The 27608-nt window shown below is 46.0% G+C and overlaps 1 protein-coding gene across 1 annotated transcript; it reads left to right on the top strand.

Annotated features, from left to right (window-relative positions):
- The first annotated feature begins 1320 nt into the window (after positions 1–1320).
- On the top strand, positions 1321–27608 carry BSCL2 (BSCL2 lipid droplet biogenesis associated, seipin). Its single transcript, XM_083477630.1, has 11 exons — positions 1321–1569; positions 5380–6020; positions 9073–9154; positions 11225–11368; positions 15387–15521; positions 16445–16542; positions 17241–17382; positions 18322–18397; positions 21661–21741; positions 25910–25993; positions 27234–27608. The coding sequence occupies exons 2-11, from the start codon at positions 5812–5814 to the stop codon at positions 27392–27394; spliced, it is 1212 nt and encodes a 403-aa protein (XP_083333756.1). The 5' UTR covers positions 1321–1569; positions 5380–5811; the 3' UTR covers positions 27395–27608.

Raw genomic sequence — 27608 nt, forward strand, 5'->3', positions numbered from 1 at the left:
AGCTCTTCCCCCTTTAAAATTAGGGATATCTGTGTTAATTGTATTTTTATTGTTATACTCTTGTTATAATCTTTATTATACCAAATGTCTGGAATGGATTACAGTGGTACCTCGGGTTACATACACTTCAGGTTACATACGCTCCAGGTTACATACGCTTCAGGTTACAGACTCCGATAACCCAGAAATAGTGCTCCGGCAGCGCAGCGGCAGCAGGAGGCCCCATTAGCTAAAGTGGTGCTTCAGGTTATGAACAGTTTCAGGTTAAGAACGGACCTCCGGAACGAATTAAGTTCTTAACCTGAGGTACCACTGTATTGATGTCTCTGCCCCACAGGTGCTGCCAATGAGGAACAGGGGAAGCAGCAGCCCCATCAATCAAGTAAATCAATTAAAAATACTTAAACATAAAGCCTGCCCCTCTAACATAAGTCGTGGCTACACCCATGCTTTGCCCCCTTTTTGTCTTTGCTTTGATGTTTCATATCTCATTCCTCTGTTGACAGAAAAATGTTCTAAATACTGCACTGTATTAAAAAATAAACAATTTGGGTTGTGCTTCTTTCCCCCCCCCAGGAATTCCATGTACCATACTTCCTGGTTCCAATAAGATAAAGTTGCTCTCTGAAGATCATTTCAATGTTTAGTTATGAGGAAGCGTGTTACCATTAAAAGATGCCCAGCTAAATTTTTCTCGGTGTGTGGAATGTTGGCATTTTGAATGATAAAACGATGCACCAACACCAGTTGTGGGGGCCCGTCCACCGGCTGCTTTCCAATTTCCTGTATTTCATCAAAAAGTAGATTCCAGGGTATACAAACCTGCAGGCAGGTCCATCACACGTGCGAATACGTGCCTAACTCAGCACAGCCTCTCCAGCACCTTGGTGATATTTCAACATTCATCCTAGACAACTGTACTGGGGCATTTAGGACAGGCATAGGCAAACTCAGCCCTCCAGATGTTTTGGGACTACAACTCCCATCATCCCTGACCACTGGTCCTGTTAGCTAGGGATGATGGGAGTTGTAGTCCCAAAAAACATCTGGAGGGCCAAGTTTGCCTATGCCTGATTTAGGAGCTCAAAGCAGCTCACACTATTCTGCCCTCTCCCCATTCTATCCTCACAGCAATCCTGTGAGGAGGACTGGCCAAAGGCCACCCAGTTAACTGAGTGGAGATTTGAACCCCAAGCTTCCTTCCCCCCCCCCCCGCGCCCCAGCACCATTGTCCTTGGCAGAGGATGGGAAGAGGCCTGGTTCCCCCCCCTCCTCCTCCTGCACTGCTGCTGCAGTCGCCATGGAAACGGGAGGCAGGCGGGCAGCATCAGCATCTTTCTCCCCACGTGACTGGAAGATGCTCGCAGCAGGAGCGTTTAAAAAGAGAGAGGCCCGCCTCCTCCTCTTCCCTCTCCCTCCCCGCCAGGAGGATCGGCAAGGGCGGGGCCAAACCCGGAAGAGGCAGGACCAGAGCCAGTTTTTGGAGAGGCAGAAGAAATAAGAAGAGGAGGGGGAGCGAGGGGAGGAGGAGCTGCAGCTTCAAGCCGGCGCTGGAAACAACTAACTAAGGTGGTTTAATTCTCATCCCCCTTCTCCAGGTGTAGCTGGGACCAGAAGTCCAGGTGTATAATTATCTGCCCCCGCATATGTGACTGGGACCCAGGCGTTCGGGTACCTACTTTTCTTTCCCCCCCCTCCATCTGTGGCTAGAACCCAGGCGTCCGGGTCTCTAATTATCCGGCCCCTCCCCTTTAGTTTTGGTTGGGACACAGGGGTCCAGGTGTCTAATTATCTCCCCACCCACCTAGCTGTGGCTGCAGTGTGTGAGTAGCTTTCTGACCTCCTTTACCCACTTCGGGTGCTGTGTTTCGAACCCAGGTCCCCTTCCTTACACATGCACACCTGCTTTCGAATGAAACCTCAGGTTGTATGGCTTACTTCTCCTCAACCTGTCGTCCGTCGGAGATTTGGGTATTGGGAACTCTCCCCTCCCCCCCCCCGCAAAAAACAATATGGGATGCAATTCAGAAGTGCAGAAACTTGCCTTAATCCCCTTGTTTCTGGTGTATATTTAAATCAATACCCCCTCCCCACATACAAAATGCCTCCTTTTTCACTATCAGTTTTATTGGCTGGGAAGTGCCTTTGCTAGCCTAAGCTGTGACCTGGTGTGTTAAGTATCTTTGTTTTAAAAAAAACAACAAGATTTAGCTAGAATTGAAGCTGGGCTAAGTTTTGCCTGGAGTAAACCCATTGAAATCCATGTGCTTAACTCAGTCATGTGCACTCATTTCGGTGTGGCTACTCTGAGTAGGACTCATATTGGATGGGACCAGATGTTGGGTGTTGGTGTGTGATATAGTGAGCACTTAGTTGGGAAAAGTGCACACCTTGGGTGGTTTCAGAAGAGGGTTATCTGGGCTATCACAGTGTTCATGTGCCGCCTCCACTGTCTTCAAATACCAGTTGCTGGGAGTAGCTGCTGAACTCGGTTCCTGCCTGCAAGCTTCCCATTGGGGGGCACTTGTTTGGCTGCTGTGAGTACAAGATGCTGGACTAGTTAGGCTTCAGCAGGGTTCCTCTTCTGTTCTTTTGCTTCTCAAAGGGCCCAGACCTTAACTGGAGCTTAGTTTATGTAGCTGAAACTCTGGAACTGGGAGAGATAGTAACTAGATCAGGGTTTGCTGGTAGATAGGAGCAGAAGGAAGTGGATCAGTGAGGGTTTCTGATTCTCAGTAGTTTAATAGCAAGTTTTATGTATATCTGAACCTTGGTGTTCCCCAAATATTAATGGGACTTTATATACTTGAGTGCTGTGACAAAGTTGCTGTTTAAAACCCCCAATATAGAAATTAACTTAAAATTAATTTTTATTAAGTTTTCCATTTTAACAATCCAATCCAATCACATTAAATATTCCAAATTATACAAATACATATCATAAAGTCCAAATATTTTGCCAAATTATAAATTTTTGTTGGGGCTTCCCATGCTTCAAGTTCAGTGGGGTCCAATCATCTTATGTTTCTACTGCCTTGAGTTTCCAAAAGTTCCTTCTTTGAGTCCTCCTGTTGTTATCCTTCTTTCTCGGTATAGAAATTATCTGTCACTACTGGCCTCTGTTTATCTTTCAACCTCCATGTTCCTTACTTGTATGAATGTGAGTACTGCACTAATTACCGTAGTTGTTTTGATAAGGTCTTTCTGATCTTTTTTGTGCTACTGGTATCTTCAGAGATTTAGGGAAAGACTTGTTTGTTAAACTTTTTTTGCGCGTGATCTTGACTGTGCAATGAAGGTTTCATATCTATAGGGAGGCTTTAATTATAGTGTGTGTGCTGCCTTCCTGATTAGGATTTCTATATTCTATTAGGAAATGTGCCCTGCAATCCGCTAAGGACTGTGTTCTGGTTGTACTTGTATATTGGTGATTTCTTCACCATTCCTGGGTGTTGCTTTGACTATAATTTGGAAGAACAGCAGGTAGAAAAATAAATTTGATTGTGGCTGGCTGGCTGCGTTTTAAAGTTTTGTGTTGGAATCCTTGGTCCAGAATAACGTAAGTATAATTTGTTTCTGAATATGCTGGTTATCCCAATGGTGTTGCTTACTGGGGTGCAGTAGCTAAGGACCTCAAGCTCCAGAACCAGCACTTTATATCTAGTTCTTACCTAACTCTTCAAGCAACTATTTTGCACCTGACTCTGTTTGATAGATCAAAGAGTGACAGTAAGAAGAGGGAAATAAGTAGCTCATAGAAGCTGAAAGTTTGGGCTTTACTGCCTTGGAAGCTTGCCCTTTTTTCTTTAGCCACCTCCTTCTCTCTAAAGTTCTGTAAACACTGGTTCTGTTCTGCACTGAGGTCTAGTTCTCACTGAAATGTTGGCTTGTGTCTGAGCTGTCGCTCTTCATCCTGCAGTAGGCGGCTTCCTATTGAATGTATATCCCTGCATGTAGAAAGTTATGTTAGGGAAAGAGTTTTACCCCAGCTTTCTAGTTTTCTCTGTGCAGGGATATTTTACTTTTGGGAAGAGCATGGGCCTTTTTCTTTGCATGTGGTTGGGGGTAGTCTGATGTTGTGCAACCCTGATATACCGCATTTTTTGCTCTATAAGACGCACCTAGTTTTTGGAGGAGGAAAACAAGAAAAAAAATATTCTGAATCTCAGAAGCCAGAACAGCAAGAGGGATCGCTGCGCAGTGAAAGCAGCAGTCCCTCTTGCTGTTCTGGCTTCTGGGATAGCTGCGCAGCCTGCATTCGCTCCATAAGATGCACACACATTTCCCTTTACTTTTTAGGAGGGAAAAAGTAAGTCTTATAGAGCAAAAAATACGGTAATTTTTGAAGAATTAGGTCAGGACATGGAAAGCATTGAAACAGAATTGTAGCCCCATCTATCCAACCCACTGCAATACAGTGGTACCTCGGGTTACAAACTTAATTCATTCCTGAAGTCTGTTCTTAACCCGAAGCGTTCTTAACCCGAGGCACCCATTCCCTACATAGGCCTCTCGTGGCCCCAGAAATGATTACGTTCGTATCCTGGGCAAAGTTCACAACCCAGAGCACCTACTTCCAGGTTTGTGGAGTTCGTAACCCGAAGCGTTCGTAAGTAGGACGGTTCGTAAACCGAGGTACCAGTGTGCAGGAATCTTTTGCCCAACGTGGGGCTCAAACCCACAACCCTGAGAGCCTCATGCTCTACCAACAAAGCTGGTGGTTCCCTCACCGGGAGAAATGAAGTTACAGGGAAGCAGGCAGAGGGCCTTCTCAGTAGTCGCGCCCTCCCTGAGGAACACCCTTCCATCAGATGTCAAACAAAAAAACAACTATATGACTTTTAGGGAAGTTTTTAATATTTGATGTTTTATTATGCTTTTATATGTGCTGGAAGCTGCCCAGGGTGGCTGGGGAAACCCAACCAGATGGGCAGGGTATAAATAATAAACATTCTTATTATTATTTGCAATAAATCTCTGGTATGCACTGATGAGGGTAAGTGGTGGGCAAGGGATCGGAGATGCTGGTGTCCATTGTGATTATTGTTGTGACCTGCAATTGAAAAACAAGACACGTTTATGAAATAAGAATTAGTCCAGAGGAGGAACTCAGTTGTTCCAATTCCTACATCCCATCCCTTTCCCCTGTTTGCCGTCTAACCCTTTGGTCTCTTCCAAAAGTTTGATGCTCCTTGCTTGACCTTCTACATTTCTTCTGGATCCTCTGTTTTAACTCTCCATCAACAGGCTCCTTCCTTCCCTCTTCTGTTCACCCTTGTTTAAAATTCACCCCAGTTCTGTTCCCTGCAAAATCTGGTTTTTCTGTGCTGAGATTTTCTCTGACCTTGGATTTGTCATCTTTATTTCCCCTTTCTCCAGGCACCTTCCCGCCCATGATGGCGCTGAGCCTGCCGAGTTCCTGATTCCCACGAGGACGGTGTGCTGCGCTAGGCAGCCCCGCCATCCGCCATGTGCCGGAGTCACTGACCCCCAGGCCGCCCCGTCTTTCTCATGGATATAAAGAGCCTGCAGAAAGCCAAGCGACGCAAACAGGGCAGCATGCGAAGCAGGAGCCAGAATCTATTCCCTGAGTAGGAGGTCTGGTTGCCATCCAGCTGGGAACAAGGGGAAACTTTTTACTGTTATTATTTTTTTACTAGCCGCCTCATTGCCTGAGGATCTGCTGTTACATTCCTGGTTTTTCTCCCAGTTGCCGTTGAAGGCATCGAAGCTGCTCTGTGCATTGACTCCTGCCGGTTTGACGACTTCGTTCCGCTGGATCCCTCTCTGTTGCCTTCTCCTCCCGGCGCCATGGCGGGCAGCACCGGACCCTTCCTGCCATGGGCGCAGGAAGTGGCGATGCTGTTGATGCTCCGTGTGCGCCGGACCGTCCTGCAGACGGCCATTTTGCTCTGCGTCTTGTTGCTTCTCCTCTGGATCTCGGTCTTCCTTTATGGCAGCTTCTACTACTCCTATATGCCTACGGTCAGCTACGTCAGCCCCGTCCACTACAAGTTCAGGTCAGTTTGGGGTTGGTTTCCATTGTAGTGTCCGTTGCAGTCCTCTTTTGGGCTCTCCACCAAGTTGGGTGGGGTGGGGGTCTTTTCTGTGGTGGCACCTCGGCTCCGGAACAGCCTTCCTGAACAACTTCTCTTGCCACCATCGCTGGTGTCTTTCAAGTGCCAGGCTACAACTGTCCTTAGTTTACCTGAGCTTTTTAACTAAGTGTGACTTTTATGCAAGGCGTTGTTTACCAGGGGAAAGAAATCATAATCGTAGACTTTTAGCTGACCCTTTAAAATTCATGCAAGGGTGAACAAGCTGGCTCTGAAGTGAGGTCCAGCTCCCGAGGGCCTTCTGGCAGTTCCCTCACTGCGAGAAGCCAAGTTACAGGGAACCAGGCAGAGGGCCTTCCCGGTAGTGGCACCCGCCCTGTGGAACGCCCTCCCACCAGATGTCAAAGAGAATAACAACTACCAAACCTTTAGAAGACATCTGAAGGCAGCCCTGTTTAGGGAAGCTTTTAATGTTTGATGTATTTTAATATTTGGTTGGAAGCCACCCAGAGTGGCTGGGGAAGCCCAGCCAGATGGGTGGGGTATAAATAATATATTATTGTTATTATTATTATTATTATTATTATTAGCCTGCCAAATTTGTGTCCCTGCTGTTGGATGATGTGCACACAATATGTCATAGCAGTAGACTTGCTCTAGTGCAGTGGTTTTCAATCAGGGTGCCGTGGCACCTTGGGGTGCCTTGAGTGGTGGTCAGGTGTGCCGGGGGCAGCACCGGCCTCCGTCCCTCTTTCCTTCCCTCCCTCCTCTGATGCTCTCTCACATTGGTACCTCCAGAGGCTTGTGCAGCTGTTTGTTGCAGCAGCCCTGGCTACAAGTTCTCCAGGCGAATGGTGCCTCTGGGGCTGGCTGGGGGGTGTTGGTTACCGGGAGGTCAGTGGCCTCGGAGTAAGTAAGCGAGTGGGCAAGGATTCCTGAGGAGAGGGGAGAGGAGGTTGAGGGAACCCTCCAGAAGGGAGGGTGTCCACAGAAAGGGTGAGGGCTCATGGCTCAGCAGGCAAGGGTCAACCTAACTGAGCTCCTGAGACGCATTTCCCCAAAGGAGAGCTACAGAAAGAATATACAGTGGTACCTCGGGTTACATACGCTTCAGGTTACAGACTCCGTTAACCCAGAAATAGTGCTGCAGGTTAAGAACTTTGCTTCAGGATGAGAACAGAAATCGTGTTCCGGCGGCGTGACAGCAGCAGGAGGCCCCATTAGCTAAAGTGGTGCTTCAGGTTAAGAACAGATTCAGGTTAAGAACGGACCCCCGGAACGAATTAAGTACTTAACCTGAGGTACCACTGTACTTGGGGACAGGACTTCTGTAACTGTGGCTTCTCACAAAAAAGAAGCCCCGGGGGAAAAAGCTAGGATATCTGGGCAAAAAAGTAGGCCAGCAGCTTTTTGCCTTGATACGCTATTTCGTTGTTGCAGGGATTTTGTTCAGTGTGAAGTAGTACAACCCAGAGACGTATTTAGGCCCCTGGTGACAATGAAGCCAGGAGTCCGGCTGAGGTGAAGGCAAGGGCCGTAGCTCATCCATAGAGCATCTCCTTTGTGTGCAGAAGGTCCCAGGTTCAAGCCCGGCATCTGCCAGCGGGGCTTGCAATGCCCCCTGCCCCGCCTGAAACACTGGAGAGCTGCTGCCAGTCAGTGTAGACAGCACTGAGGTAAATGGACCTGACTTGGTAATAATATAGCTTCTATGTGGGGTGTCCCTACGAGAAAAAGTTCCAAAGCTTTTGCAGCTTTTTAGCTCAGAAAAAATGTAAGAAGTGGAAGGTCAAAAAATGATGTTTGAAAAACTGGATAGACGTGCTTTTTTGCTCTCCCCCCACCTTGGATATTAGAACTCTTACGTTGTTGCTTGCTGTTTTGAATTTCTTCCCACAAGTCATCCCAAAACAATTTACAGTATAGTAACTTACATAAAACAGTTACATACATAAAAGTAAAGGGACCCCTGACTATTAGGTCCAGTCGTGGACGACTCTGGGGTTGCGGTGCTCATCTCGCTTGATTGGCCGAGGGAGCCGGCATATAAATGTGAGACAGCACATACATAAAATCATTTCAGATCAGAGACAGATTCCAACTGTTGCCCCATCTACTCAGTTGGAAGTACTAACTCCACACAGTGTGTGTGTGTGTGTGTGTGTGTGTGTGTGTGTGTATATATATATATATATATATATATATATATTTGTGGAATTTGCTGCATCAGGATGCTTGGGGTGGCCTCTCGCTTAGACAGCTTTGAAAAGAGATTAGGAGAAAAATGAATGGAGTTGGGGGTGAGGAGAGTTCTGTTAAGGGCCAGCAGTTGTGGTCACTAAGTGGATCCTCCACGTCAGGAGCAAAAATCCTCCAAGTATCAGTTGGCAGAGAATAGCCGTGAGAGAGGGCTGTTAGCTTTGTGCCCTCCCAGAGACACTGTTGCTCTTTTGATTATTAACATTAACTTTACCACCCGCCCTTCACCCGCAGGTCCCAAAGTGGGCTACAACAATTTAAAATCCGTAAGTAAAAATAAAAAAAATACTACATTCACAAAAACAGGGTGGGGCCTGGAAGCAGACATTTCAGGTGTCAAAGGCCCAGGGCAAAGAGCTGTGTCTTCAGCATTCGCTGAAAGCTGTACAGGGAAGAAGCCAGGTGCACCTCTGCGGGAAGGGAATGCCGCAACTTAGGGGCTGCCACAGAGAAGGCCCTGTCCCAGAAGACCCAAACTTCTTAGGGAGGTGGAATTACCAGAAGGGCCTACTCTGCCGATCTTAACACCCAGGAGGATCTGTAGGAAAGGAGGCCGTCTCTCAGATATTTGGGGCCAAAGTCATTCAGGGCTGTTTAAACACTAGCATGAGCGCCTAGATCTGAAAATTGACGGGCAGCTAGTGTTGCTAGGGGTTGTATCTAAAGGAGCTCCATCCAGAAACCTGGTCTTCATTTGGCAGTTCTCTCAAGTTTTGAATGTGACCTTGTTTGGGATCTTTTGTGTGTGTCCCCCCAGGACTGACTGTGGCCAAATTGGATCAGAACTGTGCTCTTTCCCTGTTGCCAACGTTTCTTTCATCAAGGACAGCCGGGACCGGGTGAGTTTCTGGCTTCACTGGCCATTGATGTGTTTGGCACTAAGGTTGACATGACAGGTTCATCCGCTGTTGTCCTGAATCGAACAATGGCGATGTGGTCAAGGGAGTTGTGAAGAGCTCAAGCAACATTTCCCCCCATCCCGCAGTCCGGCTAACTTCTTAACTGGAGATCAGCACCTGAAAATTGCCAGTTAAATTGGGAACTTGACAATTTTATTTGATCAATTAAACAATTTCAACAATTTATACACTGCTTAATCCCAGTCATCACAATTGCGTATGGTGCCTTCAGCCCTTTGGAGGAAAATACATTTTTTTTTAGACTTCTGCGTTCCATGGTATAGCAAAATCCCACAAATTCCCTTTCCCAGAGCTTGCAAGAAACTGTCTGCTCAGAACAATTGGCTGGTAAATAACCCCTGAGCCGGATAATGTTTTAATATTTGTTTATATTGTTTGGTATAATAAAAAATTTCAGTTGTTTTTATTTTAAAAATAGAAGTAAAAACTGTAATATTCAGTGAAATGTTCTAAAAACTAGATAAAAAGAGAACAAGGCTATATATATATATATATATATATATATATATCTCACAGATGAGACTGAGCTGTCTACAAAATGGAGGTGAGACCCTCTTTTAAATGAAAAAGTCAGTTCCAAAGCTCCGAAGTGTCTTTCATCACAGTCCTAATTAATTCTTATTGGGGCGCAAGTTCCCTGGGAGCAGATTCTAAGCTCTGCCGGTGTCCCAGAAGATGTGCCGGGTTTCTTTTAAGAAGTAATTTCATCACCTGCACCCCAGACAATGGTACTCCTGGAAGGCATGGGATAATTTCTTTCAGCAAACTGTCTCTAGTTTATAAGTGAACCTTAATTATAGCATGCACTAGATCTTGGGCACTTGGGCAGAAATGCCCAGTTCAGCATATTTCGGAAGGGCTTCTAGCTCAGTGGCAGAGCGCATACTTAGCTCTCAAAACGTGCCGGGTTCAAGTCCCTGGCTATTGACATTAGGCAAATGCCGTCACCGTCCTCTTTTTGTTTATTTATATTTTATTTTATAATTTTTGTTGAAAAATGAAAAGTTCAAAATTACAAGTGCACCGAGTGGATGCAAAAGAAGAAGAAACAAGGAACAGTACCCATGTGGAAAACAAAACAGGGGAAAATATCACTGTCCTCTTTTTAGATGCCGGCTGAAAACTTCCTTCTGTTTCAGTCGGCCTATCCAGACATTTAAATGTCTTAAACATGTCTTTATTATGAACTGTATTTTTTATTTTTTATTACAGAAGAGTTTGCCATCGTGGGCTCTTCTGGGAGGAAGGCAGGATATATAAACTTAATAAGTAAATAAAATGAATTGTGGATATAACGCAAAAGGATATAAATCCAGGTCCATGGTCCGTGTTCCTGACAAGTTAGGACACTCTTATTGTTCCCATTTTACAGATAAGACTGAGAGAACAGCACCTAGCCAGAAGCCTGAGATGAGATCTGGGCCTGGGCCAGGGACTTGTGCTCTTGGCTGCGATGCTACACCCATTATCTGCAGCCTCGCAATTAAATCTATAAAGAATTAGCGCCCCATAAAAATAAGATTATACCAGCCCATGGGTGCCTAGCCTAAAAAAGAGAAAAGCGGATTGAAATTTTCTCTAAGGCTATCCTGCCTAGTCATCGCAAGGAAGCAGAGAAAGTGCATAGCTCATTGGCAGACAATCTGCTTTGCATGCAAAAGGTCCCCCGTTCAATCCCTGGCATCTCCTGGCAGGGCTGAGATGGGGGCTTCCTGCTCTAAAACCATGCAGAACTGCTGCCGGTCAGTGTAGACAACACTGCGCTAGATGGACCAATGGTCTGACTCGGTCTAAGGCAGCTTTCTATGTCTGTATTCCTTTCAAAGGGAAAAGAAGACTGCTGCTGCACTTAAGTTGAGTGCAAAGCCAGCCTTAATGGTTTTAAGATCTTATTTAATGAAGGACCCTAGGATTCCACTGATTAAATGTGAGGGTGTGTGGGTGTGTCTGTGTGTGTTGGTGTTTCTCTATCGCCTTCTCTGCCCTCAGGTCCTCATGTACGGCCAACCGTACCGCATCTCGCTGGAATTGGAGCTGCCCGAGTCGCCGGTCAACCAGAACCTGGGGATGTTCATGGTGGTCATTTCGTGTTACACCAAAGGTGGCCATATCATCTCCTCTTCGGCCAGATCGGTATGTCCAGGGTTTGCGGGGGAACTGCGGGGGTGGAGGGGGAGCGGCTGAGTGGTGGTTTCTCCCCAGTGACCTTTGGCTGAAGTGATGACAAGAGAACTGGCCTTTTCTCCAGTATTCCCCCTCCCCGTTAATTGAACCCCTCTCCCAGGAAGCCTGCCCGGAGCCAGCCTTGCCATAATTTCAGCAAAGGGCAGATGTGTTTTTGTTTTCCCAGGCTTTGGGCAGCACCGGTGATACATACTTGAGGGTATAGGTAAAGGTAAAGGTACCCCTGCCTGTACGGGCCAGTCTTGACAGACTCTAGGGTTGTGCGCCCATCTCACTTAAGAGGCTGGGGCCAGCGCTGTCTGGAGACACTTCCGGGTCACGTGGCCAGTGTAACGAAGCTGCTCTGGCGAGCCAGCACCAGCGCAGCACATAGAAATGCCGTTTACCTTCCCATTAGAAAGCGGTACCTATTTATCTACTTGCACCCAGGGGTGCTTTCGAACTGCTAGGCGTGCAGGAGCTGGGACCGAACGACGGGAGTGCACCCCGCCGCGGAGATTCGAACCGCCGACCATGCGATCGGCAAGTCCTAGGCACTGAGGTTTTACCCACAGCGCCACCCGCGTCCCTTGAGGGTATAGGGCAGTATAAAATTATTTTTATTATTATAAATTTAAAGCATTGCATTTGTTTTTACTGTTTATGTACAGATTTTATGGTATTTTTTAGTCTGTTAATAATAATAATAATAATTTTTATTTATACCCCGCCCTCCCCAGCCAAGGCCGGGCTCAGGGCAGCTAACAAGCAATAATAAAAACAAGTTGAATGATTACAACTTAAAAACAAAATTAAAATACAACATTAAAATACTGAAACATTAAAATATTAAAATGTAGCCTCATCGCAGGAGGAGAAAGGAAAAGAAAAAAGAAAGAGGGGGAGGGAATCAAATTGGCTCCAAGCCAAAGGCCAGGTGGAACAACTCTGTCTTACAGGCCCTGCAGAAAGAAATCAGATCTTGCAGGGCCCTGGTCTCAAGAGGCAGAGTGTTCCACCAGGCCGGAGCCAGAGCTGAAAAGGCCCTGGCTCTGGTTGAAGCTAATCTAACCTCCTTAGGCCCGGGACTACTAGGGTGTTGCTATTTATGGACCTTGAGGCTCTCCGTGGGGCATACCAGGTGTCCATGCGGTCATTTTACAATTTGTTGTAAATTGATTTGTGCCTTTTTTGGTGCAAAGCAATGTTCAACCTTAATAACCCTAAACATGAGACAACCAGCGCTGCATTTTTGTTTTTATTTTAGGAACAAACATACCTGCTTCTAGCTATGTATGCAAAGAGCTTGGACTGCTGTGTACATTCGGCCTTAGCTTCTCCCCCCTTCCCCATGCTGGTTGGGGCTGATGGGAGTTGTAGTTCAAAACATCTGGAAGGCACCAGGTTTTATTTGTTGGGAGCAAAATGCTACACCTGACAGTCTGACCCCTCACTGTATGATTCGTTTTAAATATATATATATTAAATTCAAAATTTATAATAGCACAAAGAGAATATTCAAGCAAACCAACAGGGACGAGCCACGGACAATATAAATTTGACTACAGCAACAAAACAAAAGCCTGCAAGCTGTGTGTGTATCAACAATCAAGGATCAAGTCAATTGACAAAAGCATGTTAAAGACTGTACAACCAGCCCGCCAGAAAGAAAAACTGAATAGTAGGTTGTTGAACCGCTCTTGGGCAAGAATTACTAAAGGGAATAAAAGGCAGTCAGTCATCACAGAATTTATCTTTGTTAAACTCACCCCTTGTTACTTCAGTGTTTCCTTAACTTTCCACACCCGACGCTGCATATTTTAATTGACAGCCACTTTACCACAAGTGTACAGTTTCCATTCCATCAACCGCCAAAAGATGAAGGGTCAGTGGTTTAAATATTATATTGGCTCCTGAAATCAATGAGAGTGGAGCCAATTCTGCCTCTTTCTTAACACTTGATCCTTAATAATGTCAGCAATTCAATTATTCCATTTCTATGTTAAAATTATATTAAGTAATGGAAACAAAGTGCCATCCTTGAAAAGCCGTCCAGTGAACCTGGTTTGCTGGGGCAGCTGGAGAAGGGCTTCTGAAGAGGAGGGAATAGCACAATTCAAAGCACATTTCCGTTGTACTGGTGATGGATCCAGGCCACCTTCTCACATACGAACCTCTCCAAATGTAAGATCTTCGGGCAGGGCAGGGGGGGGTCTGTAATCTGTATAGAAAACAACAGCTGATTGCACAGCACATGGCCAATAGCCAAAGTGAAAGGAAAGCTTATTGATTCGTTCTCTGTCTCTGCCTGTTTTCTCCAAAGAGGCTTCCCAATCGCTTGGGTCTGTAGTCCCAAGTGCAGAGCTTACACTGTTTGGTTGGCTATCATCCAGAAAGCTTTCTTTTAACTTTTGGAACACACTATCTACAGCTTTTAAGGCAAGATGGGTAGATTTTACGAGGGGCAACAGCTAAGGCTAGATTAGACTGGCAACCTCCGGGGTGTTTAAAGCCCTAAACGGCCTCGGTCCTGTATGCCTGAAGGAGCGTCTCCACCCCCATCGTTCAGCCCAGACACTGAGATCCAGCACCGAGCGCCTTCTGGCGGTTCCCTCATTGCGAGAAGTGAGGTTACAGGGAACCAGACAGAGGGCCTTCTCGGTAGTGGCACCCGCCCTGTGGAATGCCCTCCCTTCAGATGTGAAAGAAATAAGCAGCTGTCTTCTTTTTAAAAGACATCTGAAGGCAGCCCTGTTTAGGGAAGTTTTTAATATTTAATGCTGTATTGTTTTTAACACTTGATTGGAGGCTGGCTGGGGGGGCTCAGCCAGATGGGCGGAGTATAAATAATAAATTGTTGTTGTTGTTGTTGTTATTTAAATATTGTGCCACGTTGCAAGCAGCCATGCTCAACAACTCTCTCCCCCCCACTTAAGTCTTGGAGTGTGAAATAGACTGTGATGCAGAGGAACCTATAAATATCATTGGCTAGATGAGAGTTGAGGACTGTGGCCCTGCAGATGTTGTTGGACTCCATCTCCCATCATCTCTGTCCAGCAGTCATGCTGGCTGGGGTTGATGGGAACTGAAGTCCTGCAGTACTATTGAACTACAACTCCCACCATCCCTGATGGGAGCTGGAATCCAGTATCTGGTGGGGCACAAAGTCCCCACTTCTGTACTAAATAAAAGAAGGTTGCTTGACTTACATTTTGGGAACTGGAAATGAGCGTTCCGTAGTGTGGGCAGGTGTCCATGCGGTCATTTTTTAATTTTTATTTTACCATTGAACTATCCCTAGGCTTGGAAGAAGCTGCCATACCAGGTGGGATACAAAATCTTTATAAAAATCCACGCTGCACCCATCATGGTGCACCTCCAGCACATTGGCTTTTTTTAAAATAAGAAAAAGATCGTTGGCAACCTCAGGGGTGTTTAAGGTAAAGGTAAAGGGACCCCTGACCATTAGGTCCAGTCGTGGACGACTCTGGGGCTGTGGCGCTCATCTCGTTTTATTGGCCGAGGGAGCCGGCGTACAGCTTCCGAGTCATGTGGCCAGCATGACTAAGCTGCTTCTGGCGAACCAGAGCAGTGCACGGAAATGCCGTTTACCTTCCCACCAGAGTGGTACCTATTTATCTACTTGCACTTTGACATGCTTTCGAACTGCTAGGTTGGCAGGAGCAGGGACCGAGCAACAGGAGCTCACCCCATCGTGGGGATTTGAACCGCCAACCTTCTGATCAGCAAGCCCTAGGCTCTGTGGTTTAGACCACAGCGCCACCCTCTTAAATGTTGCCCTCTTGTGGGATACTCCATTCCATTCCTCTCCCAACAGCCGGTCAGCAATCTGTGGCCATTCTCACTCTTCACTGGGCTGTTTTGGGGGAACTCCCTCCAGTCCCCTCTAATTTTTCTTTTCCCTAAAAGATGCTTTGCACTCCCTCACCCAGTGACCGAGTCCGCGCTCTCCCTCTCTCCTGACTAGGCAATGCTACACTACCGCTCAAGCCTGCTGCAAATGCTGGACACCTTCGCCTTTGCCAGCCTGTTCTTGGCCGGCTTCACAGAACAGAAGCAGTTGCTGGACGTCGAGTTGTACTCAGACTACAAGGAGGACTCGGTGAGGGGATGGCATTGCTCTTCTCCTTGATTTCCTGCTTCCTCTATGGAAGACTGTCACTTCCTGTTTCCCATCTCCTGGCCAGTCCTTCATACCTGACAATATTTTTCTCCCACCACCTACTGGGGTAGTTTGCCAACCTTTGGTCCCCACCCTGCTCTCAGCTCTCACACTGCGGCTCCTGCAAGCTGGCAGCCTTGCTCTGGGTTAGTTACCGTATTTTTCGCTTTATAGGACGCACTTTTCCCCCTCCAAAAATTAAGGGGAAATGTGTGTGCGTCCTATGGAGCGAATGCAGGCTCCTTGGCTTCAGTGATAGCAACGTGAAGCCTCCGAAGCGCAGAGGGAGAGCTCCCCCCGCGCTCCGGAGGCTTTGCGTTGCTTTCGCTGAAGCCTGGAGAGCGAGAGGGGTCAGTGCGCACCGACCCCTCTCGCTCTCCAGGCTTCAGGGATAGCCACCTGAAGCCTTTGGAGCACAGCGGGACCTCGCGTTGCGCTCCAAAGGCTTCGGGTTCCTTTCGCTGAAGCCGGGAGAGCAAGACTCTCCTGGCTTCAGCAGAGAGGGAGAGCTGTTTAGCGCCCCTTCAGCGAAGCGGGAGGAGAACTGGAAGGGGCTCCGTTTCTCCTGCCGCTTTGCTGAAGGGGCGCTGAGCAGAGAGGGGGAGAAATTTTTTTTCCTGTTCTCCCCCTCCTATAGAGCGAAAAATATGGTAGATCTCACACGATCTTGTGGGATAATCTGACTTCCTGTGAGAATTTGCTAGTGCATCCCCACAAGTTAATCGCACAAGTTAAATGCATGTAAGACCTTCCTTGGGGAGGGAGGGATGATCTCTTTGCATTTTGGGTAGGCACAGGTCTTTGCTGTTACACTGACACACAAAAGATGAATCGGTGACCTTGGCTTCTCTTTCTGCTTGTAGTACACACCAACAGTCGGTGCCGTGATTGAAATCCAGACCACAAAGATCCAGATTTATGGCGCTCAGCTGCGCATCCATGCCCATTTCACTGGACTGCGGTGAGGACTGTTGTTTATTATCTATTATTTATTTATCTATTTATTAGCGTTTTTTATATTTCTTCAACATGTAAAAATACAATGGACTTGAAGTAGAAATCATTCACAGTTCTACTGCAAGGCAAAGGTGATTCACAGTTCATTTCACTCGGCAATTGTGGTAACTCCTTCCTTGAGTAGTATGGAAAGTTTTGAACTAATTCAGTGAACTTCGTTAAGCCAAACTAGTTCATTCTAAGCACGGAGAAAAAAGGGCAGGCTTGTTTGGGCCTCTGTCCACAGCACACTCCTGGGAGCAAATTGCAGAAGGGACAGTTGCAAAATCAATTTTTAAAAACCACAGAAAAACTATTATTTTTTTAATGTATTTATACCTCAGCTTTCTCCCTACTTGGAATTCATGGCCATTTACAGCATTTAAAAACAACCGTATAAAATACAAAGCAATACAAATAATACTAGATAAAAATGATAATTAAAATATATCAGAGCACAGGTGGAACCAGCAATTGAAACCCAGTTTGCCCTGACAGCAGCCCAGTGACTGACCCCTGCTTCTTGGTTTCCAAAGGCCTGTGTTGAATGGGAAGGATAAAAGAGAGGGAACGAGTCTAGCCTCTCTTGCGGGGGGAATTCCACAATATGAACAATGCACCTCTTAACACCTCCCCCTTCCTTCCTGTTCTTGTCTCCCATAGATATCTGCTCTACAACTTCCCGGTGACGTCCGCCATCTTGGGTGTGGCCAGCAACTTCACCTTCCTGAGCGTCATCGTCCTCTTCAGCTACTTGCAGTGGATCTGGGGCACCGTGTGGCCCAGAGAGTCCTTATCGATGCAGGTGAGAGACGGTGCCAAGGATTGGGGGTGAACTGCGTTTTGTAACTTGTCACGGCCCTGGTTGCTTGGCCCAAAAGGAGACATGGTTGGAGCAAGCCCACCTCACCTTTTCTTAAGTCATACAAATGAACCACTATTGCCACATATTGCTTAATATACCAACCTGTACTACTATTACTATTACTACTACTACTACTACTACTACTACTACTACTAATTTATTACTTATACCCCGCCCATCTGGCCGGGCCTCCCCAGCCACTCTGGGCAGCTCCCAACAGAATACAGTTGTACCTCGGTTTACAAACTTAATCCATTCTGAAAGTCCGTTCTTAAACTGAAACCGTTCTTAAACTGAGGTGCGCTTTCCCTAACGAGGCCTCCTGCCGCCAGTGTCCTTCCACCATTCGGATTCCGTTCTTAGACTGAGGTAAAGTTTGCAAACCGGGACACTTATTTCCAGTTTTGCAGAGTTCGCTAACCGAATCGTTCGTAAACAGAGCTGTTCTTAAACCGAGGTATCACTGTATTAGAAACACGATAAAACATCAAACATTAGAAACTTCCCTAAACAGGGCTGCCTTCGGATGTTTTCTAAAAGTCAGGTAGTTGTTTATTTCCTTGACATCTGATGGGAGGGCGTTCCATAGGGCAGGTGCCACTACCGAGAAGGCCCTCTGCCTGGTTCCCTGTAACCTCACTTCTCGCAGTGAGGGAACCGCCAGAAGGCCCTCGGAGCTGAACCTCAGTGTCTGGGCTGGATGATGGGAGTATATATATACCAACCTGTACAAATATAACCAGCACAGTATACACTTCCCTCTACCCCTCAGCTGAGTCTCAGTAAAAGAAATCTAAATCTTGGGAGTGTTCAGTTACCAACAAAATTCTGATTTCTGTCCTGTCTTTTTTCTCTCTTCCCCACCCCATCCCCGGGTAGTTATCTGGCCGGGAAAGATCTGGAATGCTTCAACATTCAGAAGACGTCCGCCGACGGATTGTGGTCCCTAAAGAAGGTACCGTGGAATTGGGAGTCAATTTCTTTTAGGGCTGTTTTGGTGGCACCTTCCCAGGTATGGAGCTTTCCCTTATCCAGTTGTTGCTGGACTCCCAACTCCATCAGCCCCAGGCAGAATGGCCTAATGGTCAGAGATCACAGGAGTTGTAGTCCGGCAACATCTAGCGGCCCCCGCACCGGCTACTCCTGTCTTAGGCCACATTCACACCATATATTTAAAACGCTATGGTATCACTTTAAATAGTCATGGCTTCCCCCAGAGAATTAGGGGAGCTGCAGTTTAAGGGTGCTGAGAGTTGTTAGGAGAGTTTTGTTTTCCCCACAGAGCAACTATTCCCCCAGTGGTTCAACCGTCAACCCCTCTTCACAGGGAACTCTGGGAATTGTAGCTCTGTGAGGGGAATAGGTGTCTCCTAACAACTCTCAGCACCTTTAACAAACTACAGTTCCCAGAATTATTTGGGGGAAGCCACCCACCAGTGTTTAAAGTGATATCATAGTGCTTTGAACGTATGAGAATCATCAGCTGCTGATGTTTTCACGTTCTTCTGTTTTCTGGTGAAGACTTTTTGTTTTCATAGAATCATAGAGTTGGAAGAGACCACAAGGGCCATCGAGTCCAACCCCCTGCCAAGCAGGAAACACCATCAGAGCACTCCTGACATATGGTTGTCAAGCCTCTGCTTAAAGACCTCCAAAGAAGGAGACTCCACCACACTCCTTGGCAGCAAATTCCACTGTCCAACAGCTCTTACTGTCAGGAAGTTCTTCCTAATGTTTAGGTGGAATCTTCTTTCTTGTAGTTTGGATCCATTGCTCCGTGTCCGCTTCTCTGGAGCAGCAGAAAACAACCTTTCTCCCTCCTCTATGTGACATCCTTTTATATATTTGAACATGGCTATCATATCACCCCTTAACCTCCTCTTCTCCAGGCTAAACAAGCCCAGCTCCCTTAGCCGTTCCTCATAAGGCATCGTTTCCAGGCCTTTGACCATTTTGGTTGCCCTCCTCTGGACACGTTCCCCTCTCTGAAATTTATTTTTGTTTTCACACTTCATTAAACAGAACAAAGCAAACTTCAGCGAGCGCATTGCAAATTTTAGAGTACAACGAATCTCCGTTTCCTTTCATATATTCATATATTCATATATATATATATATATATATATGGAGGTTTTGGTGTCTTCGGGTGTCTTCCCGTGTAAGAGTTGGGGTGTCTAGGCGACGTTTCGACGAGGTCTCACTCGTCATCTTCAGGCTGGTGCTTTCGGCTTCTTGTTACTGGAACAGAGCAGGATCTCAGTGTTTGAGTTCCTATAAATACTGTTGAGGGGGTGTGGTATATAGCCTCTGGGCAGAGGGGAAGATCCCAGGTTAGTGTGTCTTTTCTTCTTTTGTTCCTTAATTACTTGAGGGATATCTTGAGTGATTTCTTGAGTGATATTCTGAGTACCACTTAGGTGGGTCATTAAGTGTGGATTAGTTGCTAAAGCTTTCGTGTCTTGACCTCTTGAGCTTGTGAAGAGTTTTTCTGAGAAGATGGCTGTACTGCACTTAGTTGTGCTCTGGCTTGGCTTCGTGTATAGGGGCGAGCTGTGGTTTTGTGCCCTGTGCCAGCCAGATCTGTGTAGGGATTGCAGAGGGGTGCAGCATCCGGAGGTGCCACTATGGTTTGGTTACTGGATGGAGTCTGTAATTTATCTGTGGAGAGGGTCTGGGTTTGGGTCTGGTGTGGTTGATTGGTGATGGCGTTCTGTGTGCCTCTGGTTGGGTGGTTAGGTGGGTCATTAGGTGTGGTCATCCACACCTAATGACCCACCTAAGTGGTACTCAGAATATCACTCAAGAAATCACTCAAGATATCCCTCAAGTAATTAAGGAACAAAAGAAGAAAAGAACACTAGCCTGGGAACTTCCCCTCTGCCCAGAACTTTTGAGGCAATACACCACACCCCTCTACAGTATTTATAGGAACTCAAACACTGAGATCCCGCTCTGTTCCAGTAACAAGAAGCCGAAAGCACCAGCCTGAAGATGACGAGTGAGACCTCGTCGAAACGTCGCCTAGACACCCCAACTTTTACACGGGAAGACACCCGAGGACACCAAAACCTGCATTCCTATACCCGTGAAAATCTACGAAAACATATATATATATATATATATAGCAGCTGAGTCCAGCGTTCCTCACATTTGGTTTATTCATTAAAATGACACCTCTCTCTCAAAAGAACTTTGGGATGCTGGCATTCTAAAAATCACCCTTATTTTCAGTGCCATTTTAATAACTCTTCAGCATCTTGTATATCAACATTTCAGGCTCTTTTTTATGGCATTTGGCATATATCTGCCCTTTACAAAGTTGTTTTTTTAAAAAAAATATCTGGGGTTGGGCTGTGGAATCATGCCTGCTGTTTGTTTTCATCTCTGCTCTGTTTCTTGCCTTGTGTTTTTGTTGGATTTTAGAGAGGGTTTTCGTTTTGCTTTGGCATAGCATGGATTTTGTTTCAAAATTGTTTTGACTTCCTTATGTGGGCATCTGCCCAGAGGACCAAGGGAAAGTGATAAATAAAAGGAGCTAAGTTCCGAGCTTTACCTGAGGGTGCAAGGCCGCAGGGCCCAGGTTAGTAATGGCTGAAAACCCATTCTCTCCTCTTATTATTAATTTGTTTAGCAGCATTTTTTCAAAACAGAAGTCAAAACAGCTACTGGGATTTCAGGGTAGTGCTCGACAAAGCATTGGGTTGCATCCAGCTTAAGTTCTACTCAAAAGTAGACCCACTGAAATGAATGGGCCCGAAGTTGGCCATGTCCATTGATTTCACTGGTACTGCTGGGAACAGGACCAACACTGGATACGGCCCACCATTCCAGGCAAGATTGAAATGATTAGCTGTGAGGCTATGCGACTGTTTTTCAGGTGGTAATAATAATAATAATAATAATAATAATAATAATAATAATAATTTATTATTTATACCCCACCCATCTGGCTGAGTTTCCCCAGCCACTCTGGGCTGCTTCCAATCAAGTGTTAAAAACAATACAGCATTAAATATTAAAAACTTCCCTAAACAGGTACTCTTTTTAAATGTTTTAAATGTGTTTTTATTTCATTTCTAATTGTTTCACTACTTTGCTTGCTAACCAGGGCTCCTCTTTGGGAGGAAGGGCAGGATGGAAGTTTTAGCAACAGCAGCGGTAACAATGCAACAAATAAAATTATTTTGAACTCTTTTTTTGGTTGCCTTTCTTCTGCAGGCTCTGAGGAAATAGAGGCTGCTTCACGTCAACCAGAGGATGTGGGGGCTGATGAAGAGGAGGACGAATTGTCGAGAGCAGGTCTGCACTTTTTTTAGATGCTCTTTTGCCTTTCGGACAATCGCTTTAAATATATATACAATTGCTCTTCTGGATCAGACCAAAGGGCTAGATGGATTAGGAGTTTGTTGCCCTCAGTGGCTGTCCAGCTGTCTTGGAGGGGCTAACGTGCTGCTTTCCCCCACTTCCCTTCTAATGCAGACTGCCCTTGAACTCCAAGATGGCTTTGCCTGGCTGCTGGAATGTGTCTTTGAACTCTAATGATGCCTCTCACTTGCCTGGTTGGAGGATATACAGTCATACCTTGAGAGCCAGTGTGGTGTAGTGGTTAAGAGCGGTAGTCTTGTAATCTGGTGAACCGGGTTCGCGTCTCCGCTCCTCCACATGCAGCTGCTGGGTGACCTTGGGCCAGTCACACTTCTTTGAAGTCTCTCAGCCCCACTCACCTCACAGAGTGTTTGTTGTGGGGGAGGAAGGGAAAGGAGAATGTTAGCCGCTTTGAGACTCCTTCAGGTAGTGATAAGGCGGGGTATCAAATCCAAACTCTTCTTCTTCTTCTTGAAGTTGCTTCAGGTTGAGCGCTTTTGGGATCCCGTTCGTATCCAGAGGTACCACTGTACAGTCGTATATCCATTTGACTTCCAAAACGTTCGACTTCCAAAGCGCGGCTCCTGCAGCCAGTTGAAAGCCCCGTCGGATGTTTGGCTTCCAAAAGAACATTCGAAAACCAGAGCAATCGCTTCCGGTTTTCGATCGTTCAGGAGCCAGAACATTTGACTCCCAAGGTGTTCGGGAGCTGAGGTATGACTGTACAGGGAACCGGACCTGTGCAGAGAGGGGCAGCTGGGTACACTTGCTCCGGGCCTCGGAGGGCTAAGCTGGGCAGGGGGACCTCTAAGGGCCTGCCTGACTTTACATTGTCTTGCCAAGAACGCCATGGGCCTCTCAGCAGACTGGGGACTCCCGCCCCGGGCCTAAGATAAGCTCTGCACAGGCCTGCAGGGAATTCTGGTGATTTAATGGGATGGAATGGAGTAATCGGGAAAGAGGCTAGCTGGATCCTTGAACAGGAACAGCCCACATTGCAATATTTTGTTTCCAGCTCAGGTCATCTAATTCTCGTTTTCAAACCTGCGTGCTTATGATGTTGTACGTGGTCTAAAGGTAGATAAAAATGACCTTTTTAAAAAAAGAAAGAAAGAAAGAAAGAAAGAAAGAAAGAAAGAAAGAAAAAGAAAGAAAGAAGGAAGGAAAATATTTGTTTGATCAAAAAGATATAATTGATTAGCAAATAAAGATAAAACAATGCGGTTGTTTGAAATTAAACACACACAAAGCAATAAACAATTAAGGATACTAGAGGACAAACAAAACAATTCCTTTTCAACTAGATGATGACTAATTATTTTGTTAGGATAGCAGTGTTCAAATGCCTCTGGCAAAATATGCTACTACTCAGAAATCGTTTCAGTTTCAAGTATGAATTATAAGACCTTGAGGACAACATCTTGATATTTATTTTTTAAAAACATTTTATTATTATTTTTTAAAAGGGCATGTTACTACACGTCCAGTATCAATTATAACGATCAGACTTTTTCTCAGGGATTGTGAACGCAACAGTTGACATCTACTTAAACCACACATTCTTCTAAGTAGTTTCACATACACCCACACACACCTCCAATGAATGGTGAAATCTCGCTTAGTAATTAATTCAGTATATTTATTAGTGGCATTATTTGTATCCAGGTGCCTCAAAGCAATTTGCACGCACACAATGAAATAACATTAAAATCAGATAAAAACAGCAGCAAACTGTTTAAGATACTCATCTGAAAATATATTTTAAAGGGACAAGCCCTACCCACCCCACTGAGTTGGCGAGATGTGGCTACTCTCTGTTCCCTTCCATGCATGATGTATGTCATTATGACGTTAACGTTCTGCAGAAATTAACCTCTGGACCAATTTCTCAACATAACTTGTATCTGGATCTTGTTTTCACTCCATCTGGACAGGCACTGCGCCAGCTGCCTTAAGATTTCGTAATTATGCACAACATGAAATGGCCCTGTCTTTGGTTTTTATCTTGAACCCACTGAAAATAAATTGGGTAATCTTGTATTGTAGTGTGTGAAGGGCAAAACCTCCTCCTGCAGCCCATCCCTGGGTCTCTGTTCGAAGTTCGTGGTTTTTAAAGCCTTGGACGTGCCCCTTCACCTGCTGGCAAGTTGTAAGGTCCCAGTTGTGTAAGCTGTCCATACACACACACACAGAGTTGTCTTTCTTTGTACCTTCTCCAGCTTTATGATATCCAGAGCCAAATCTTAAAACCCTTTTTAAAAATAAAATTTTATTAGCTTTTTGCACAAAATTTGACATTGTTCATTTCACTGTCAATTTAATAATTTCTTACGTTTGGACTTCCTGTCCTTACATCCATAATGTCCCTGTTGCGTTCCTTTTATCTGCTGCCATAACTGCCATTTATTTTCTGTTGTATTATAGCTTACGTTTGTTCGTTTATTCTAAATAATTTCTAATTTCAAATCTGAACTAAATTTTAAATTCCGGTCTGTTTGCTATAATGCAGGGACAGGGAATCATTTTTGTCCCCAGAGCCGCATTGCCTTCTGGGAGCCACATGGCAGTGGTGGGAGGGGCAGCAAATGTAAATGTTCACCTTTGTGCGGTGGGCTGGTTTCTATATGCATTCATGCAACCCCCCCTCTATCTCCATCCGGACAAGCAAGAGGCATTACTGGAGTTCAAGGACCCGTTCCAGACAGGCAGAAAATACTGAAGGAGGGTGCAAAGTGAGGCTGTCAAGGCAGGTGGCCTCAAGATTGTGGCCTGGGGCTCCCCACCTCTTCTGTACAGTGGTACCTCGGGTTAAGGACAATTCGTTCCGGAGGTCCATTCTTAACCTGAAACTGTTCTTAACCTGAAGCACCACTTTAGTTAATGGGGCCTCCCACTGCTGCTTCGACACCGTAGCACAATTTCTGTTCTCCTCCTGAAGCAACGTTCTTAACCTGAGGTAATATTTCTGGGTTAGCTGAGTCTGTAACCTGAAGCTTAGGTAACCTGAAGCGTATGTAGCCTGAGGTACCACTGTAATGGGTTGGATGAGGGCCAATAAGCCAAGATTTGATATTCCGCTCTACAGAATTCCCTGTGGGTTGGTGGTTCTCATGTCCAGGCATGAGGCAAACAACTTACTCTTTTAAATGAATTGTGTCACCCTGTTCTTGGAGTCAAATGGTACAGGTCAGGTTGTAAATAATGATTTTAAAAATCTAAATGTGCTGAAAAAGATGACAAAGGAGGTGACAAAAAAAAGTCTCTGGGGAAGGGCCAGAGCATTTGTTCTGCTTGCAGAAGATCCCAGGTCCAATTCCTGGCATCTTATCCGTAGCTCAGCTGGTTACAGCATGGTGCTGATGACACCAGGGTAATAATAATAATAATAATAATAATAATAATAATAATAATAATAATAATAATAATAAAATTTATTATTTATACCCCGCCCATCTGGCTGGGTTTTCCCAGCCACTCTGGGCGGCTTCCAACAAAACACTAAAATGCAATAACCTATTAAACATTAAAAGCTTCCCTGAGCAGGGCTGCCTTCAGATGTCTTCTAAAAGTTTGGTAGTTATTTTTCTCCTTGACATCTGATGGGAGGGAGTTCCACAGGGCGGGTGCCACTACCGATAAGACCCTCCGCCTGGTTCCCTGTAACTGGGCTTCTCGCAGCGAGGGAACCGCCAGAAGGCCCTTGGCGCAGGACCTCAGCATCCAGGCAGAACGATGGAGGTGGAGACGCGGGTTGCGGGTTTGATCCCCGTCTGGGACAGCTGCATATTCCTGCATTTCAGGGGGTTGGACTAGATGATCCCCAGGGTCCCTTCCAACTCTGATTCTATGATCTCCAGACAAGGCTGGGAACGACTCCCTTTCTGAAAGCAGCCCTGGGGAGCCGCTGCCAGTCAGTGTAGACGGTGCTGAGCAAGATGGACCAGTAGACCAACTCTGTGTTGGGCAGGTTTCCTATGAGGGCGTTCCACGAATGGGGTATTCTGCCATGATTTCCATGCCATCTTAGACGCTCCCTCTTTTCAACACACGATTTCCAGCCTACAGGCCTGGCTTGATTTTCTTCCTCTTGCTTCTGCAACAGTTGCTGAGATGCAGGCCCAAAAGAGCAATCTGGAGAAACCTGATTCTGGGACAAGGTCCAGTCTGGACAATGGGATGAGCGAAGGTAGGTGGCATGTCCTGGTCCTCACCTGAGCTTCCTCCACCCCCCTCCTGGATCCATGTTTTGCATGCAGTATATAACAATAAACAAGGAGACTGCAGAGCTAAAGGGACACACATATATCTACTTATGCATGCTTTCTTGGGTGGGGAAGTGTGTAAATAAACCTCTTAACTGTTGTTAAGGTGGCATGTAGCCTGCTATACAAAGGTAAGCATAGCATAACTCTCCTTCCTTGGAGGTTTTTAAGCAGAGGTTGGATGGCTTAAGGCAGGGGTCAGCAAACTTTTTCAGCAGGGGGCCAGTTCACTGTCCCTCAGACCTTGTGGGGGGCCGGACCAATTTTTTTGGGGGGGGGGAAATGAACGAATTCCTATGTCCCACAAATAACCCAGAGATGCATTTTAAATAAAATGACACATTCTACTCATGTAAAAACACGCTGATTCCTGGACCATCTACAGGCTGGATTTAGAAGGCGATTGGGCCGGAGTCTGCAGTAGGGCTGGGCGATAGCTGGTTTTCAACATCGTGGTATATCACCAGCTAAACATCGCAATATACTGATACATCACAATGTCTGAAATAAGGATGGAGCTACATGGGGGCACTGGCAACTTTGCAGTTTTTCTTCCATTGTGATTTTTGCCGGTACCTGCTCCTCTGATTTGCTGCCCCCTGCAGGAGAGAGCTGAGCCTGCAGAGTTAACATAGGCTGGGTTCACGGTTTTTCACACATTGTGATTTTTGCATAGCAAATTCACGATTCACGATATATTGTCAGGTCAAAAATTATGAAACCAATATAACGATATGGACTTTCAAACCAGTTTTGTATAGCGATATATCACCCAGCCCTAGTCTGCAGCATCTGTTTAAGGTCACAACTGGAAAATTTCACGGGGGCAGTGGTGCCAGTGGTGCTTTTATATTGTCTTGCAGAGCAGTCCTAAGGTGGAAAAGAGTCCTAGAAATGCTGTTGATATTGATTTCATTCTAATCATGTTGCTTTTAAAATTATTATTATATTGTTATTACTAGTATTAGTGTTATTAATACTAATAAGATTAAAAACTAATGCTGCGGTGTTACATTTAGATTAAGTTAACAGTCAATAGTTGAAACTGAGCTGGGAGCCCCAAAGGCACGCCTCCCGCCCTCCTCTTTGAAATGCCTGGATAACAGGGGCTTCTCTCCAACATGTGAATACTGATTTATCTCCCGTTTGCTTATTCATTCACAGAGACGGAATTTGAGTCTGTGGACAATTCCACGCTGCTTGCTGAGGCCAACTTCCCAGCCCCTTCCCGGGAGGGGGACCCCTCAAGCCTGCTGCCCCCGGGGGCCAGGACCCTCACGCCAGGCTCAGAGATCCGGCAGAGAAGTACTTGCTCCAGTTCCTGAAAAGGGGGCGGGCGGGTTTGTTTGCGGCCGGACGAGCCCCTCCTCAGCCTTTTGCACTGCTCCCAATAGCTTGCACCCACCACAGGCCTTGCTCTCCGAAGGGAGCCTCTGCTCCCAGCTTGTGTTTACATTCCAGCTCCTTTTTCTCTCCCCCACCCCCTACTCCTCACCCGGAGACACTGTAACTTAAAATAAAGATTTACCTGCTAACGAA

This window comes from Podarcis liolepis, assembly GCF_965112155.1.
Source record: "Podarcis liolepis genome assembly, chromosome: 15".
Taxonomy (NCBI): domain Eukaryota; kingdom Metazoa; phylum Chordata; class Lepidosauria; order Squamata; family Lacertidae; genus Podarcis; species Podarcis liolepis.